At 38.4% G+C, this 18,964-nt stretch overlaps 1 protein-coding gene across 3 annotated transcripts; it reads right to left on the reverse strand.

Annotated features, from left to right (window-relative positions):
* Positions 1-3,149: 3,149 nt before the first annotated feature.
* LOC107842513 (RNA exonuclease 4) lies at positions 3,150-17,973 on the reverse strand. 3 transcript variants are annotated; one of them, XM_016686410.2, is made up of 8 exons: positions 17,734-17,971; positions 17,111-17,180; positions 16,754-16,905; positions 16,528-16,661; positions 16,209-16,420; positions 15,910-16,116; positions 4,245-4,325; positions 3,150-3,966 (listed from the first exon to the last, which is right to left on the reverse strand). In XM_016686410.2, exons 3-8 carry the CDS (start codon positions 16,845-16,847, stop codon positions 3,708-3,710), a joined length of 987 nt encoding a protein of 328 aa, XP_016541896.1. In that variant the 5' UTR covers positions 16,848-16,905; positions 17,111-17,180; positions 17,734-17,971; the 3' UTR covers positions 3,150-3,707. The 3 variants fall into 3 exon arrangements, with proteins under 3 accessions (XP_016541896.1, XP_016541894.1, XP_016541895.1); XM_016686408.2 differs by lacking the exon at positions 17,111-17,180 and having other exon boundaries at positions 17,734-17,973; XM_016686409.2 differs by lacking the exons at positions 4,245-4,325; positions 17,111-17,180 and having other exon boundaries at positions 17,734-17,969.
* Between the last annotated feature and the right edge of the window lie 991 nt (positions 17,974-18,964).

An 18,964-nucleotide genomic window follows, 5' to 3' on the forward strand; every position in this document is an offset into this window, starting at 1 on the left:
ATTCAACTCTATCATACGTTTTAGCTACTTTATAAAAATGAAACACGATCTTTGAGTTGTGATAGTTATTTCAAATATTTTTCCCAAAGTGTCTTATGCAACAGCTGAAGGGTAGACAATTGAAATCATCTTTTGAATATTTAGATGTGTAAATTATACACAATTCATCGGTATCATCTACGCAGCTTCTCATTTGTTCAAACAAATATTGATACAAGGCATCACATTCCTTGTCCACTACCCAAAAGCCACCCGAAAGATGTGATTCTCTGCATCCTGTGCTATCGCCGATAACAAAACTCTTTTATACTTGCTCCTCAAGAATGTACCATCGACGGCTATGACTTTTCTCAATCATTGAAAACCAAAAATCCAAGCACCAAAGGCTATAAAAAGTACTTGAACCTTCTATTTTCATCTACTTGCAATGTCGACTTACTTTCGGGATTTATGGACTCAAGCATATAATGGTAGGCATCAAACACAGCATGCTCGTGCTCATGTGTTCCCCTAATCAAGACTTTGCAATCTTCATGCCCTTATAAATCTTCCAATAACTCACCTTACAACCTAATTCAGTACGGAGCTGATTGGCCATATCTCTTGTAGAAGGATTTTTGCCATTAGGAAATCTATTTTTGAAGTATTTACCAATGACCTTTGCAGTGGTGTGCGAATTATGGCTCGTAATATGCTCCGAACTACATGTGTGATACTTTTCATAAGTTCTACTGATGAATCTTTCAGAACTTAAGAATTCACAACCCTCAACCACCAGTTGCACTTCGGATGAGAACATCTAAAACAATACACATTACGCGAATTAACACCTTCTTGAGTCTGAAATTTATTTTCATGCAAGCAATATTCAATGAAGTGACTAGTTCTTCCTTGTTCTTGAATATCATTTCTTTGTAAAAATCAATTTCATCATCTTGAAGATTGATCGACTGAGTTGATTGAGAATTGTCCACTGTATTGCTCGCAACAACAAGCGTAAGTGTTTGATCCTCCTTCACCTTCGCTTCATCTCTACTCTCATGAAATTTCATGTCCATATCATTCAATTTATCATTAAACATATCTTGTTGTTCTTGTTCTACATTCTGATTCTCATTCTCTATCAGTTTTTCAACCATGTACACCCTTAAAATCGATCAAGTTGTATCACTCAGATAAGCACACAAACGAACCTGAATATTATCTTAAAAGGTAAAACCCTCTGATTTTCAAAAGAGTTGTGTATGTAACTGATGACAAGATCTTTCAATTGACAATTTAGTCCACAATAGCTGATGATAAGTTTACAAAATCATCAGACAAAACATCTCTTTGGATTGCCATTGCTATCGTCTCTAATATTTCACCATCTTTCCAAGGCCAAATATATTGATTGTTCTTCTCAATCCATTCACCATGACAATCAAACCCTATTGTTATTGATCCCTTCATTAATGTTACCTAAAGGGATTTGTTAAAAAGGTTAATAATGATATTATAGTAAAATTAACAATGATAGTATAGTATATACAACAAAAAAAATTATATACACTGCATTATCATTATCAATGTTGCAGCAGATGAGACATTTGGATTAAGCTTCAGGTTTTGTCCCAGTACTGTAACATGAATTCCAACAGAAGAGTCATCTATTGCAACAGATGAGTTATCTATTACAGATAACAGATGACTCACCTATTGAGATTTATGTTACAGTACTAGGACAAAACCTGAAGTTGATTCCAACAGATGAGTCATCTGTTGCAACAGATGGATCCATCTATTACAACAGATGACTCATCTGTTGGGATTCATGTTACAGTACTGGGACAAAACCTGAAATTGATTCCAACACATTTTAGCACCTAAGTGAGTGTTAATGCTAATACCAACCTTTTTGAAACAGAAGTGTAAGCGTGTAGGCTCTCCAATCTTTAAGAATGTCGTGATTAAGATAGCTAACTTTTGAAAGTCAGTCTTTGGGTGCTACCTGCCTTTATTAACTAAGTTGAATAGGACCGTCCTTTCTAAGCCCGTTTCTACAGAACTCTTAGGACTAAAATTTCGTACCTAATACAGTCAATCAGAGAGTCATCTACTGCAATATGTGAGTCATCTGTTGCAACAGGCAACTCATTTGTTGGAATTTAATTTTAGGTTTTATCCTAGTGCTATAACATGAATCCAACAGATGAGTCATCTGTTGCAACAAATGACTCACCTATTGGATTCGGCTTCAGGTTCTATAGTGTTGTAACATGAATCCAACAGATGACTCACCTGTTGCAATAGATGACTCATATGTTAGATTCAGCTTCAGGTTCTGTTGCAACATATAAGTCATCTGTTGAAACAGATGACCTATCTGTTGGATTCAGCTTCAAGTTCTATCCATTATTGAAAAAACAGCAGTACTAGATATACCCAGATGAGAAATTCAACTAAAAATCATAATTTTACTTACCAAAATCAGCTATGAAGTAATGTCTAGTGATATACTAACAAAATTTGATCGAAAATTTTGATCCAGTAGTAGCAGTAGCGGTAACAACAACAATGGTACGACAAATGAAGAAGAAGAAGAAAGCAACAGCAACAATGAACAACAACAATCTAAGCGAAGAAAAAGAGCAATTGTGGTCCCACATTTTTTCCCCTCCATTTTAAGTTAGTTATTAGGGTTTTATGTTGGGTCAAAGTGTAACATAAAAAAACTTGAGTACAATTCTCAAACTTTCTTAATCCATCAAATAATAATTTCGCGCACACTCAATTCTTAAGACTTGAGTCACCTACACTTCATTCTCCCTAGTTACTATCTGTTGGTTTGTTACTATCTATATTTCTTGTACTTCTGTTACTTTGGACGATTTTTTCTTGAGCCGAGATTCTGTCAGAAATAACCTATACCACTGAGAACTTGAGGTAGATGTAGAGGTAAGGTCTACGTACACTCTGCCTTCTCCAAACTCCACTTTGTGAGATTATATTGAGTATGCTGTTGTAACTATCCTCCTCTTTAACCGGATAGTTGGAACACATTCAACAGCTATAAGGGGTTCAAGATCTAAGAAATAGCAGCTATGGTGAGAGATCAATGGTAATAGATCATGGGTTCAAGGCCAAGAAAAATGTAGGAGAAGCAAGTATGCTGAGAATGAGAAAATGAGAACCCACAGGCTCTCTCATTTAACAAAATATTACTAGTATATACAGTCTCCTATGGTGCCTTGAAAAGCTAAGCTAAAAACAGAAAAGATATTAACTGCCTAACAGAAACACCAGCAGCAAACATTAATACTAACTCTATTAGTTCTGTTACTAGAATAATTAAGGACATTAACTAATTCTGCTTTCAGTAAGATCATCTTCAACGATCATCCAATGTCGTAGATGTATTTTCGTTCTGCACATTTTAGAGAATGTAAATTGCAATAGCAAAAACAAGCAATTCTTCCTCCTTTTGCTGTAGCATCAAACTCAAAGAGACCTTCAAGAATGGAAATTAGGGCAGATAAACTAAAGCTTTTACCAAGGAAAAATATGCAGTTCTAATCATATACACTTCAGTAACTACAAAACCTTCAGCAGCAGCCTCGGAGGCCTAATTAAATGTGAAGTCATGCAGATGCCACAAATAAGATCATGCATTCTTGCTTTAGTGTCGGCCACTTGGAGTTGGAAGCTTTCTCAGATCAAATGTATATTCAACAATTGGATTCCCGTGAATCAAGACACCAACACTTATAATTTGATCTGGATATCTCTAAGAGCTCATCTGGTGTCATTCTCTCGTGTGCCATGGATTTCCATGAATCAGAACTTTTGCTAAAGCTTAGGGATGAATGTGATACTACTCTCTTGGTCCCTTCAATTGGGTGGTCTTGTGAGTGGATCCTCTTATACAACCGCATAACAGACACAGAATTTTGGAAAGGATCATGGAAACCAACTTGGATATCATATCTGTTGGGTGAAAAGTTTCAGTCAGTGTAGCACAGAAGTGGAGAACCAGTACTAAAACACAATTGAACCACATAACTATGAGGTCAAGAATTCTGCACAGAATTGCCTCATTCAAGCTCCATGTAAACAAGAAAACAACTGTGATTGAACATTTTTTCACTTGCAGGGGGGGCATCAAAGTACAATGCACAGTGGGAATATAATGGATAAACTTGACAAAAAAAATACAAGAGCAGATAAAACTAAGTAAAAAACGTGACGGTGAGCAAGTAACTTGCCCTAGATAAGTCTTGGTTAGATATTTGAGAGAGTGGCTGACAAAGTTGGTCTTCATCAGGGGCCGGTATTTTGCAGTATCTCTGCATAGAACAAAAGCAAGGCATGAATATTTCAAGCCATGCATAGGAATGCATCTCATGCAGAAAAGACCTCCCAAGGCATACATATACCCAACTTGACAGACTTAATAGACCAAATTTATTGGTTCCGGCTTTGACTGATATGCTAACAAATTTATGAGGTTTTAACATTGATTTTAGCAAGTATACTCAAATTTTACTAGACCCCAGTGTCTTGAATTGGTTTTTACAGGTTTCACCAAACATAAAAGTGAAACATAAGTGACAATTGATACAGATAGCAGTCTGAGTTATTCTGACCCAAAACAAAATGAAATTAACAAGGAGTATGATGGAAAAATAATGACAGCAGCTTAATTGATAAGCAGAGAATTAAGGAAGAGAAACAATTTTTATGGTGAATGAATGAATTAGGCCAGAAGTAACAAAAAGACCTAACGATTATAGCTCCAACCATTACCTTTCTTTCAATAGACAAAAAAGCTCTCAATATTAGAAATCTGGGAAAGAGTGTTATTCTCTCTTAGGCCAAAAAATTTAAAAAATAATAATCGAGAAAAGACCTACTACTATCTTTAGATACAAATTCATGCTATGATTGCAGTGGACATAACTGATAATATTGAAATCATGATATAACCAAATTCTGCACCAAAATACCCAAAGATTCTAATTTTTATATTCTTTTATCTGTCTAGAGATTCTAACTTGTTGATAATGTGGGAGTTCAAAACCAGTTCCGGCGGAGGAGGTAGAAATTTATCTTCTGGAGGGATTAATGGTACTTGAGGTGGAGTAAATATTTGGATGATCCCAACAGGAGGAAGGATTAAACTACCAGCATTTCGAGGAATACCCAGAAAAACCTAAGGGGTTGGAAAATAAATAGAAAATTTTACTGCTTCTGTTTTAAAGATGCCTGGGGTAGAGAAGAGGGATTGAAGGCAGATAGACTTTATAGAACTGGGGGAGGTTGACCCCAGTGCAAATTTGGTAGACATGCAAGGATTGAAGCAAAGCAATAACAAGGCCTTCACTGTGGTGGGCAACGCACAAGAGGTGGTAGAGCATACGGTGAGAAGGCAACAAAGCTCTTTGGCTATACAAGAAGAGACAGTGCTCGAGGAATGGGTAATGGAATATGTAGAACCTATTCAAAAACAACAAAACTGCTTACAGAATACAGACAAGGAGATGGATGTAACAGTTTGGGTGCATCAAAACTCGGTAAATTTGGGCAGACTGTCTGGGTTTATTTTCAAGGACATGGGGAAGAAGCAATGGAACTTCTAATGCAAATTGACAGCTGCAGTCAATCCCGGAGAATGGAGGCTGAGGTTTCTGTAAAGAGATCTTAAAAGGGCACACAAGAACGTAGGGGCTACCATCCTTTGATTTCAAGTTCAAGTGTGATGAGAAGAGGAATAGCAGGAAGGGAGGAAAGTATTTACTATGAAGGAACCTTATAAGGGCTCAAGAACTTAGGGGCTAACATCCTATGATGTCAAGTTCAAGTGTGATGAGAAGAGGAATAGAGGAAGGGAGGAAAGTATTTACTATGAAGGTAAAATTGGTTTCATGGAATGTCAGGGGGTTGAATGATAGGTATAAAAGAAGATTGGTAAATAGCCTGGTACACAAACAGGATGCTGAAATCATTTGTCTACGAGCAACAACACTAGAAGGGGAATTACAAGAGTTCAGCAGAGGAATATGGGTGAGATTTGTGTGCCTATCCTTACAGATTGGTTCATACACTTCAGCATGCAAGTTTGTGGCCCTTGTGCAAGATTTTGAGTGTCACATAACAGGGGTGTATGCACCAAACTGCAGAAATGAAAGGTTACATCTGCGGGAGGAGATAGGAGCAGTAAGGGGTCTAATTAATGGTCCATGGGTCATTTCGTGGGGATTTCAATATCTCTAGGTTCCCATCTGAAAAAAGGAATAGCACGAGAAGATCCTTAGCTATGGAGGACTTCTCAAATTTTATCGAGGATATGAGTATGATGGACCCTCAACTGGAAGTGGGTACTTTCACCTGGTTCAAGGGAGATGATCACAGAATTGCTTCTAGAATTGATAGAATTCTAATATCTGAAGAGTGGGTTGACAAATTCAGAAATATGCATCAAATCCTTCTACAAAGGCTTGGTTCTTATCACTTCCCAGTTTCACTACCGTAAGTTGTTTGGGAGCAAAATAAGTTCTACTTCAAATTTGATAATTGGTGGCTGACTATTGAAGGCTTTGTGGACAGAGTCAGAGAATGGTGGTCCTCTTTTGAATTTACAGGCAAGCCTGACTATATTCTAGCTGTTAAACTTAGAGCACTTAAAGGCAAGCTAAAGGAATGGAGCAAAAGCAGTCAACGAAATTTGAGAATCCAAAAAGGACCAGATTTTGAACCAATTGGCTACAATAAATGCTATGCAGGAGAACAGAATTCTCACAGAAGAGGAATCAGCTCAGAAGGCTTCTCTTTTGATGGATTATGAAGAACACATTAAAAATGAAGAAATAGCATGGAGGCAGAGTTCCAGACTCTTTGGCTTAAGGAAGGGGATAGAACACTAGTTTCTTTCCCAAAGTGGCCAATACACACACGAGAAGCAACAATATAAACCAATTGGTGATACAGGAGGAACGGAGGAGGAGCCAGTAAGAATCAAAAAGGAGATTGTTAGAATATGAGTGGAGGAGCCAGTAAGAATCAAAAAGGAGATTGTTAGAATATGAGAAGGAACAGGAATAGCATATAGAATCCAACTTGGAAAAGGATTGTAATGTTTTGTTCTATTAGGAAAAGGATTGAAATGTAGTGTCTACAAATAGGGCCTCAATGTAATAATGTAGCTACAATCTAAGTTGCTCGGACACTCCAAAAATGTTACCGCACCCATGTCGGATCCTTCAAAAATACATTATTTTTGGAGGATCCAACACGCACCCATAGACATCTTTGAAGAGTTCGAGCAACTTAGGTTACAATAATTCAATAATATTCTTCTCTAATATTTCTCACATGGTATCAGAGCCTCTACGATCTTGGTGGAGAATCAAAGAGCTTCCGCTGCCGGCGGACGGCTATAACCCATATATGCCTCCCGTCTAGCCAATGATTATGCTAGCAAAAGTTGGGTCACCATGTATCTTTCCAATGACTATTTCTCATATCTCATTTGCATATCATCGTGAATCTATCCGGTGACTACTTTCTCATATCAGATTTGCGTAGTACCGTGCATCTCTCCAAACTACTTCTCATATTTAATTTGCATAGTACCATGCATCTTTTCGAACTACTTTCTCATATTTGAGTTACATAGCACCATGCATCTTTCCGAAGACTATAGATTTGCACGATTCCATACGATTTTACGGTGACTCCTCAGATCCGATTTGTGTAGGGTTATGCCATCATTCCGACCTTACCCATATAATTTTTCTTTGTCAGTAGGTTCGTGTCATTATTTCGACCCTACCTATATAATTCTCTTTCTCAGTAGGGTCGTGCCATCATTCAGACCCTATCCATATAATTTTTGCTCTGATTGTGACCAATTTTCAGCCATCAAATTTAATAATCCAACAGGTGAACATGTTCCGGCCAGTTCTTCGGTGACTTTCTTGTTCAAGATATACTCATCTCTTGATTTCGACATGATCCATATATTTTATACCTGTTTTCGGCAATTTTTCAGTGACAGACTTTCCGACGATGTTTACTACTTGATCACTTTTTCAGTTTGTTCCTATTCAATTGAGGTCTCCCAGACGTCCAGAGTAGTCCTTATCTATTTTCTTGCAAATATCTTCACAAAGTCCCTCACTATTCCTTGTATTAATTACATCCATAACAAGCTTGGTCCATAGGTCTTCTATGCACCAGCTTGCGGGGGATTGTTAGAATATGAGTAGTAATAGGAATAGCATATTGAATCCTACTTGAAAAATGATTGTAATGTTTTGTGCTACTAGGAAAAGAATTGGAATGCAGTGTCTACAAATAGGGTCTCAATGTGATAATGTAGTAACGATAATTCAATAATATTCTTCTCTTATATTTCTCACAGAGATCATTAATTTTTACCAAAAACTATATACTGAGACTGAAGAACGAAGAGCAACTTACAATCTTACTAGTTGTCCATCCATTCTTGAATACAAAAGGAATTTCTCCAAGGTAACTTTGACTTTGAGGAACAGGAGGTGTATGCAGTTTTGAAATTGCATGTCATGGACAAAGCTCTGACCCAAATAGCTACACAATGGGTTTTTCATCATATTGGGACGTACTAAGTAGGATATCATGGACACTTTCCACAATTTTCGCACTCATGGGATTTGAGAAACACTATAATGCTACCTACAACAACAACATATCTAATGTATTCCCACATAGTGGGGTCTGGGGAGGGTAGAGTATACGAAGACCATACCACTACCTCCGAAGAAATAGAGAGGCTATTTTCGATAGGACCCCGGCTTAGGACCGATAACAATATAGCAAATCACAAAACATAAATGCATATAGACTAGTACAATATACAAAATAAACCAACACCGGTATCCACAATATAATACAACAACCACCAGATACTACTAAAAAACTATCTAACCGAAAACATAGACATCACTCAACATCCACGAACAAGAAACTTCAAACACAAATAAAGGAACGCTCCCACCCCCTAACCCTCTACCCTAATTCGTATCCTCCATACCTTCCTATCAAGGGTCATGTCCTCTGTCAGCTGTAACTACTCCATATCATGCCTAGTCACCTCCCTCCAATATTTCTTCGGCCTACCTCTACCCCGCCTAAAATCATCCATAGCCAGTGACTCAGACCTCCGCACTGGGGCATCAGAGCCCCTCCTCATCACGTGCCAGAACCAACATAACTGCACTTCTCGCATCTTGTCCTCCATCGAAGCCACCCCCACCTTCTCCCGAATAATCTCATTCCTCACCCTATCTTTCCTGATATGGCCACGCATCCATCGCAACATCCTCATCTCCACCACCTTCAAATTCTGGAAGTGGGAGTTCTTAACTGGTCAACACTCCGCTCTATAAAACATAGCCGGTCGGACTGCCACTCTGTAGAACTTACCTTTAAGCTTCAGGGGCACTTCTTATCACATAAAATTCCCAAAGCAAGCCTCTATTTCAACCACCCTGCCCCAATACTATGTGTGACATCCTCGTCAATCTCGTCATTGCCCTAAATCATAGACCCAGATATTTGAAACTCTCCCTCCTCTGAATGGCCTGAGAGTCTAGCTTCACAACCACGTCAGCCTCCTGCGACATATCACTAAACTTACACTCCAAGTACTCCGTATAGATCCTGCTCAACTGAAATCCTTTAGACTCAAAGGGTCTGTCTCCAAATCTCCAACTTATCATTAACTCTTCCCCGAGTCTCATCGATCAATACCACACCATCAGCAAATAACATACACCAAGGCACCTCCCTTTGAATATGCCGCATCAACACATCCATCACCAAGGCAAATAAAAAAGGGTTAAGAGTCGATCCCCGGTGCAAACCAATCAAAACCGAAAAGTGCTCTAATCACCTCCTACTGTCCTCACACAAGTCTTTGCGCCATCATACATATCATGAATCGCCCTAGTGTACGCCACGGGCACCCCACTAACCTCCAAGCACCTCCACAAAATCTCTCTGGGAACTTTGTCATAAGCCTTCTCAAGATCAATAAACACTATGTGCAAGTCCTTCCTCTCCCGAAACTGCTCCACTAATCTCCTTACAATGTGAATGGCCTCCGTAGTTGAACGACCTGGCATGAAACCGAACTGATTCTTAGAGATAGTCACTATCCTTCTCAGCCTCAACTCTACCACCCTTTCCCAAACCTTCATAATATGACTTAACAACTTGATACCTCTATAATTTTTGCAACTCTGGATGTCTCCCTTGTTCTTATACCATGGAATCATCGTGCTCTACCTCCACGTTTCAGGCATATTCGCCGCCTTAAAAATGATGTTAAACAACCTTGTCAACCACTCCAAACCTACCTCGCCAGTGCTCTTCCAAAAATCCACTGAAATCTCGTCTAACCCTGTCGCCTTACCCCGACGCATCCTACGAATAGCCCCCTTGACCTCCTCCACCTTGATACGCCTACCTATATAGCTTTAATTCCTAAGAAGACAACAACAAAGGAACTAAGAAATTTCAGGTTTATATGCTTGATAGGCAGTGTCTATAAGCTAATCTCAAGATTTCTACCAGAAAGAATGAAAAAGGTAATTGCTACGTTGGTGGACACTCATCAGATGAATTTTATCAAAGGAAGACAAACAATGGATTTTATCTTGATTGCCAATTTTTTTTTTTTTTTGACAATGGTAACAGACTATATATAAATCATCAGCTGAAAAGCTAGAAGCCAAAATTATATCGTTGAATCTACTTCCAAAAGAGTAAAAACAATAAACTAACACTAAATCCTATCTCATCTTACAAGTATCCTACGATGTCTACTATAGAAACTGGGTCATCTATATACTCCGAGCTACACCAATAACAAAGACTTATAATGTAGCTTATCTTTAACTTTTGAAGAGAGTTGTTGTTTCCTTCAAAACACTTGGAGTTTCTCTATTTCCAAATGGTCCACCATATTACTGCTGGGAGAATCTCCATCTGTCTTTGTTAGTGCTACCACCACCCTCAAAATTCCAGCTAGCTAGTGCCTCCTTTGTTCTTCCCAGCATTGTCCACCTTATGCCTCTGAAGCTAGTAAATATATTCCAAAGCTGGCTGACCACTTTACAGTGAAGAAACAGATGATTAATTGTCTCTGCATTATGTTCACAAAAAAGCATCTTGAGAACAAATGTTTGCCCTTCTTCATTAGGTTCTCCTGAATTAAAACAGCTTCCTTCACGACCAACCAAGTGAAAATAGCTACTTTATATGGAAATTTTTACTCCAGATACGCTTCCAAGGCAAAAAACTTAACCTGTGAGACCCCAGATTCATGTCCTTAAAGGCAGAACTTGAAGTAAAAATGCCCTTGCGGTAGCATTTCCATCTTAGGGTATCTTCTCCTTCCTCTAGACCCTTGCATTAGTCTAGTGTGCAAAAAAAGTTGTCAATCCTTCCACCTTCTAGCCTTGCATCAATCTTCTATAGGTCAAGTTCCAGCCTTGACTTGACCACACATCATGTAAAGTGGAATTTTGTTGCTGATTTAAAATATAAATGTCATGGAATAGTTGCTTAAGAATTCCATTTCTTAGCCAATTATCTTCCCCGAACAAGATCCTCTTGCCGTCTTTCACGTTAAAACTAGTTCTTTCAAAGAATACATGCCACAAGTTCCTGATTGACCTACACAAGCTTGTACCATATGTGGTGTTTACTTTCTTTGTCCTCCAAAAACCTTCCTTTTCATACTTAGCTTGAATCACAATGCCCCATACAGAATGCTCTTCCTCGGGTAGTCTCCAAAGTCATTTCATCAAGAGACTTCTGTTCTGCTTTCTCAGATTTCTATACCCAGCCCTCCATCTTTCTTAGCCAGAATTAATGTGTGCCATTTGACTAAATGATAACCTTTTTCCTCCTTATAAATAGGAAGATAAGGCGTTAGCGGACCGCCTTGACAGGACCTTCCTTTGCTCTAACTCGACGTGCGCTCTTACCACCATGAACAAGACCTTTCCCGATCAATTGGTTTTGAATTATTTGATAAGAAAGATGGCCCATCTGATTAGTTCAGCTATCTATGCTGAAACCCCAGCGGTTGTTCGGCTGCGTACTCCTCGTCTACCTATCTCACACTCCCAAAGCAAATTTGGATTTCTTCTTTCATTTTCCTTTCCTGCATCTTTCTTTTTATCCATAGGTCAGCTTCTCTCTTAGAGTATAGCCTCTCTCGGGGTTAGCGATAAGAGTACATCGGCCCGTGTGGTGGCGGGCGAACTAAGGATTTCGTGCTTGGTGCATCAACCTCTTTCTTTCACAGGAGGAAGGACAATACGCTTTAAGGAGCTCCTTGGCTTGTACTCGAGATACGATGTTCGAAAGACAACCAATCCTTGTCCAGTAACCATTTTGAGTGGGAGTTCGATCGGAGGAGCAACTAGTCAAACTTCTTGAGCAGCCGAGATATTGAACAACACCGAAGATGGCAGCGGGAAAGACGGGAGCACAATCTATTCAACATCATCAGACACCTCAGAGGAACTACAAAGTTTTAGTCCCTTACGACTACACCTCGACTGTTTTTGAAAAGACCAGGGGAAAGAGCTTTGTTAGGAATGATTGGAGCTAGGGGGTAACTGATTCGTAGAAGCAGCTACTGGTTTAGCAGGAACAGCTACAAGAATTTTTGCAGCAGCAGCAAATAGAGCTTCAGCAGGAACAGGAGCTGCTACAGTTGCTAAAGTGAAGGTTATTCAGCAGTCTAAGAAAGTCACTCTTAACCCTATAGTGAATTCAGATATGCTGCACTAGGAGCTAATAAAAGTCATGTAGCTCATCTATCTCAATGGTTACGATTTTGTATTACAACCTAGCCCCCTTCGCTTGCTCTCCGGTCTTCCTCAAAAAAACAGCTTAGAGTGCAAGTCAAACTCGTGATAGGCGAGCAATCACGCGCACCGGATTCTCCTTAAGGCACCGTGTTGAGTAGGGATTTGAATAGAAACTCTATTTTAGGGCTCAATGTTGCTGGACTCTACTTCTCTCCCACTTATTTCTCCGAAACAAAAGATTAAAGTCATCTTCCTCCTTTTTCCCAAAATGGCATAACCAAATAATTGTTTTGCTAATGATGGATTTCGCGCCACGGAATGAATCGAGGAACTAACCAAGCCTTTCCGTTCCGTAATCGAGAAAGATCACTCTGAAAAGTAAGCCTTTTCTTATTATACGATATCTTCGCCATGGATGATAGAATTCCTCCTGGAAGCGAAGGCAGGAGCAAAGCCTTGAAATGGAACTTAGCTTCTCACTGACTACATCAGAAGCGAAATCCTCAACTTCAAATACAATGCGAGCTGGAACGGGGTTGCCTTAGCTATTGTGGTGTACATATGCCAGGAATCGCACCATAGCCAGAGACCGTGGTCGTCCGTCTCCGGTTTGCCGGCCGATAAGATCTCTGAGATTGACCAGCCAGCTGGGTTGGTTTGGCTATTCTTTCTTAGCGCGCTTTTCAAGCGCTTAGCTTCTGCTAGTGGCGGGGCGGCAAGGTCATGTCGTTCAGTTGGAAGCCTAAGCCAAGAAGGTATGAACGAAGAGAGGGGCCCCTTTAGAAGATAGGGGGTGGCTTTCTTGTGGTAGTAATTGCGAACATCTCTCCTCTTCTCTTAGCGTGCACAGTTTGCTTACACGCCGCCTAAGGATGGGTCATAGTTCGGTAGGAAGAAAGAACTGGTAGTAGACATAAGGGGCACTCCGGCTTTTTGTCCTACACGTTCCCAAAAGAAATTCCTCTTAAGAGCATCAATTCTTTCCCCCACATTAACGGGAAGAGGGAAAGAGGAAATAATGACATCAAGTAGGTAGGTAGGTAGGTAAGGCATCCAGTAAAGTTGTGGATTCCAAAACCAAACGAGAGTAGTCAAGAATTTTATGCAAATTGGACATTGAAAAAGCATATGATCATGTTAACTGGGATTTTTGTTGAAAGTGTTGTCATGTATGGGCTTTGAAGGAAAATGGATCAAATGGATGAAGTTTTCAATTTCAACTGTCAAATTCTCAGTGCTCATCAATGGATCCCTAAGGGTTTCTTCCCAGCCCAGAGAGGTCTAAGACTAGGAGATCCTTCGCCTCCTTTTCTTTTCATTTTACTCATGGAAGGTATGAATGACATGATTAAGATTGTGAATTCCAATATGTGGCTTAGAGGTTTTGAGATGGCCATAAATACAAATATTACTATGGAAGTCACACACCTTCAAGATGATACTTTTAATTTTTGTGATGCTAAAGAGGACAAATTAAGATTACTTTAATTTTATGTGATGCTGAAAAGGACCAATTAAGATTCCTGAAGGGGTTCTTATGGCAAGGAAACAAGAACAAAAAGGTCTTCCATTTAGTTAAGTGGAGTTCTGTGCTACTTGGCAGAAAGCCAAGTGGATTAGGTACTAGGAATCTAAAATTGCTAGCAAAGCTCTCAAATTAAAATGGCTATGGAGGTATCCACAAGAGCCCGCATCCTTTTGAGGTGATATAATCAGAGCTAAAAAGGGTGAAGGCACCAGTTGGATGACTAATAAGTGTGCAAATACATGATCCTCACATGGATGGAACACACTTTCGAAGGAATTTAAATGACTGGGAAGTTGAAACAATCACTGCTTTGTACAAATTTCTGGAAGATTTCAAAGTTGTACAGGAGGGGCCAGATTGTTTATTCTGGAAAGAAGAAAGTAACAGACTCTCTAAGGTAAGTTCAGCTTACAAATTGTTGAATCATGAGAATCAACAGATAGCTCACTGGTCTTGAAAAACATTTGGAAAGTAAAGATCCCTTTCAAGGAATCTTGTTTCACCTGGCTATTAGCTCATGAATCTTTTTTGACACAAGAGAACCGTAGGAGGAAACAAACCTCTCTTTGTTCAAGATGCTATTTGTGTGGTGAAGAAGTTGAGACCATCAACCATTTATTCTTACATTGCAAGATAACAGATCAATTATAGAAGATTTTTGTCAGTCTCTGATGCATAGTTTGGACAATGCATAGGAAGATAACTGCGGTTCTGTTTAGTTGGGAGGAGGCTGGGGCAGGAGCGATAGACAAAGATAGATGGAGGATTGTCCCAGCTTGTATATGGTGGAAAGATTAGAAAGAGGGGAACTCCAGATGTTTTGAAGACACTAGCAATTCTGTACAGAAGATCAAATTGAATTGCATTAAACTTTTTTGCTATGGTGTAAGCAAATCTATATATAAGACAAAGAGTCATCATAGATATGGTAGGATTCTACTAGGGTTTGATCACTTGTTCTTCTCTTTGCCTTGTAAATATGGTATCAGCACAACCCATTTGTCGTTTTGGTCAACATATACAAATGTTACTTTCTCAAAAAAAGTATAGAAATTTTTAAGTGAGTTAAAGAGGACCACTTTATGCCTTACCTAAAGTCTAAAGGAGTAATTAGAAAACATGTAGCAAGGCGACGAAAAACTACTAGGCTTCTTGTCATTAGCACCTGATTAAGTGAGTTAATAGGTCATCTCAGGAACAAATCTACTTTGACCTCAGCATAAACGTTCCACCCACAAAACAATAGCCAACTAAGCTACTCTCTTTTTCTTTTTCCTTTTCTACTAAGGTGTTGTCCAAGCCAGATAGTGCGCACCTTCACTATCCCACCGGGTAACTAGGTACTCATAAAGAAGCATGTTATGTCGAAATTATGGAAAATTTAACCATTCATGTTAATGCATGACAATGAATGGTGTAATACACATAATACAGGCTAAGCATATGATATGGACATAAATACAGGAAATAAGGTTCTGAGAATATGATTTTCATTTATTAGGAAGAAAAAAATAAAAATAAAAATAAAATTACCTCAGAAGATGATCAGGATAATTCATCTTCAAGCAATCAAGGTGTTTATCAAGGTTATGGCCCACAAGTACTTTTGCTCTTCCACCATCCAATCTTGCTCTACCAATTGACTCTCCATTGTAAAGAATCTGCTGAATTATCTGTCTGACTTCCTTTAGAGGCATGGCATCTCGTAGATTCTCCTCTGTTATACCAGTAATTTCATACCTGACACACAATGATAAGGAAGTATGAAAAGATGTAATGCTAAAACAGTCACCTGACACTGTAAACAGGTATGTTTATTTGCCAGTAGATACCTATAATTAGTAACAGGAATCTGAGGTAGAACGTAAGTGTGGAAAATAAGCTTCTCATCTTCGTTAACCAGGCATACCCTTGCGCAAAGGTCTAGTGAGCAATCACTTCCCCCTCCAACCATTTCACAATCTATGGCAACTGCTTCCCGACTTCTTATGCTGCTAATTTCATAACTTTCCATTTCGGATTCTGAATAAAGCTCCACTGTGTCCTGCAACAATTATATATAAACATTCCAGCAACTAAACATACATCTCGAGTATCCTAAGTGTAACTGATTCTTGTGAATGCATTGAGAAAGAAAATTCATCAACTCACAATGGGTCGAGGAGTCGTTAGATGACACATTTCTTTATGCTTATTGAGAGAATCCATGCTGCTGCAGATTTTCAGACACAAAATGCAGCCTCTTTCTGCAAAGATGCTTGAACAATTCACTTTGGACAATGGACCTAAATGTTACAGCGAACATAAAATTTAGGGAGAATAGCAAAGAGAACATTTACACCTAAAGCACATTCATAGTCTAAGCACAACAACTGACCACCAATGTGCTCCCTTAGTGATTCAAAGGACTTGCAATGTTTGTTACAGACACCGCATTTAGGGTCATGAACAGAATGACAAGAGGTTTTCATATGTGCAAGAAGATGATCCTTCTTCTTATACTGCTTGTAACAAGCAGAACATCTGTGCCTGACAGACATCACATACAGAACATAAGCAAAAGCATTCTATACCCCAATATAGAAAACATTAGTTTGGTGGTTGAAAGATTATGAGTGTGTTCGATATGGAGGAAAACCTTTTCCATAAGATATTTTCCTATTTTCTCATGTTTGGCTGGACAAAAATTTTGAAAAATATTTTCTTTAAAAAAAAAGATCTTTTTTGCGCGTACCTCCACTAAATTCACGGGGTAACTCCACCTCCCACCAGCAACAAGTACTAGTTAACTCTGTCCACCAAGACTAGAACAAATGGAAAGAAATCACATAGTGTTTGTATCTGTTGGAAATTGAACCTGAAACCTCACGTAGAACTCTTGGAAAATAAAGAAAATGACTTCCTTAATGAATGTAGAGAAAACAAGTGGTATTATCTCCTCCCCAGTCCCACCCTCACAACCACCCACCTCCACCCCCATCCCGCACCCCACCCACCTCTCATCCCCCAACCCCTCATCCAAGTGAACTTTCATATAGGAAAAGGAATAATTAATAGTTAGGTATGTTTTTGATAAATAGTTGATGCCTCATTATTGAGGTAGGAAACTCAAAAAAAAATATTTTGAATGTGTTTTTCACCATTAACTCAATATAAGGGTGGAATGCATCTAATTTCTGTGCGGAATTGGGTCTTGGATTCCTTTTTCTCCTAATAGAATTTTTGATCGGAATTCCCGGAAAAGAAGAAGAAACACTAATGACATGTAAAATAGAAGAGTGGAGGTATTAGGGTGAAGAAACTACTAGCAATAAGCATACAAGGAAAATATGTGTCAATTGTAATGTAGCCCATTACCTTCTTGTTGTAGTGGAGAGGGGTTCCAGTTCCATAGAATCAACTGATAGTGGAATTAAAAGTTCTCTATTTCTTATTTTAGTTACTACTACTCAAAAGTGTCTCAATTGATGTCTTAAATATCACCGATTTTGTGCTCATGCTTTGGTTAAAAAGGAAAAGACAAATTAATCCCAACCAAAAACCCAATATATTTATTTTCAAACGAGGGAGAGAACGTATAGAATATTGTGGAAGGCATGTAGTATTATTTTCAATTAAAGTTAATTTATCCAACTCTAGGTCACTCACCTAGAGTCGTAGACACATTCTTTATGAATACATTCAAAGTTATGGACAAACATTTTATTGATGTAGGACGCTCAATCAATTTTATTAGTTGTTAGATCCACCTAGACTATTAAAATTTGCCTAAATAGCTATAACATCAATTATTTCATCACTCTCAACAAGATGAGCTTGGACGTCATCTTGTTCTTCCTGCTTTGAGTTATCCTTATAATCAAGTTTTTCGCAGATAAAAAAGGTCCTTCAATTTATGAATTTGACTCTCTAACTTATTGAACTGATTGAAAGTTGTTTCAACTGTGAAAGCTATATAGTGTTTGGATGAAAATCCTATGTATTACAAGTTACAAGTGTGGAGAAGGGGTATATTTGTAAGTCCAATGCTTAAAAGGCACACTATTTTAGACAAAATACTCAATGAGACACTTATTTCTCAAGGATACAAAATGGGACATTATATTGCTCTCACAATTGTTTCTAACTTTTTAACTGTTTCAATGACGCTGTCTGATAGTTTTTTCGGGCACAATTCCATCATATTTTCTTCATCTCTTCTTCTTACTGCTTTAGAATGCATTGTTTATATTCATTATTTTCAATTACTATTATTAGCATATCATTAAGTCTCAAGAATCTAATATTTGGTCTATATAAGTTGTGTCCTTGTATTTCAAAAAAAATACAAATTCAATTGTTGTTCTAAATTACGTATTAAGGGTAAAACATGCCTTGAATTGCTCGTGTGTCACCTTTGTGCTAAATTTATTCTTGTTCAAATGTTTCCCGATCAATTTATACTAGTAGCAACTCTTTCAAGCCTTACTGCAAATTTTTCTTTAATTTGTATACCGCATCTTTTGAGGTATTTCTGAATTACAACCAATTTCTCCTACTTACACAGGCATCTAATGTAGTTTTAATTTAGTAGGCATATTCGGCCATG

Source organism: Capsicum annuum, chromosome 9, assembly GCF_002878395.1.
Source record: "Capsicum annuum cultivar UCD-10X-F1 chromosome 9, UCD10Xv1.1, whole genome shotgun sequence".
NCBI lineage: Eukaryota > Viridiplantae > Streptophyta > Magnoliopsida > Solanales > Solanaceae > Capsicum > Capsicum annuum.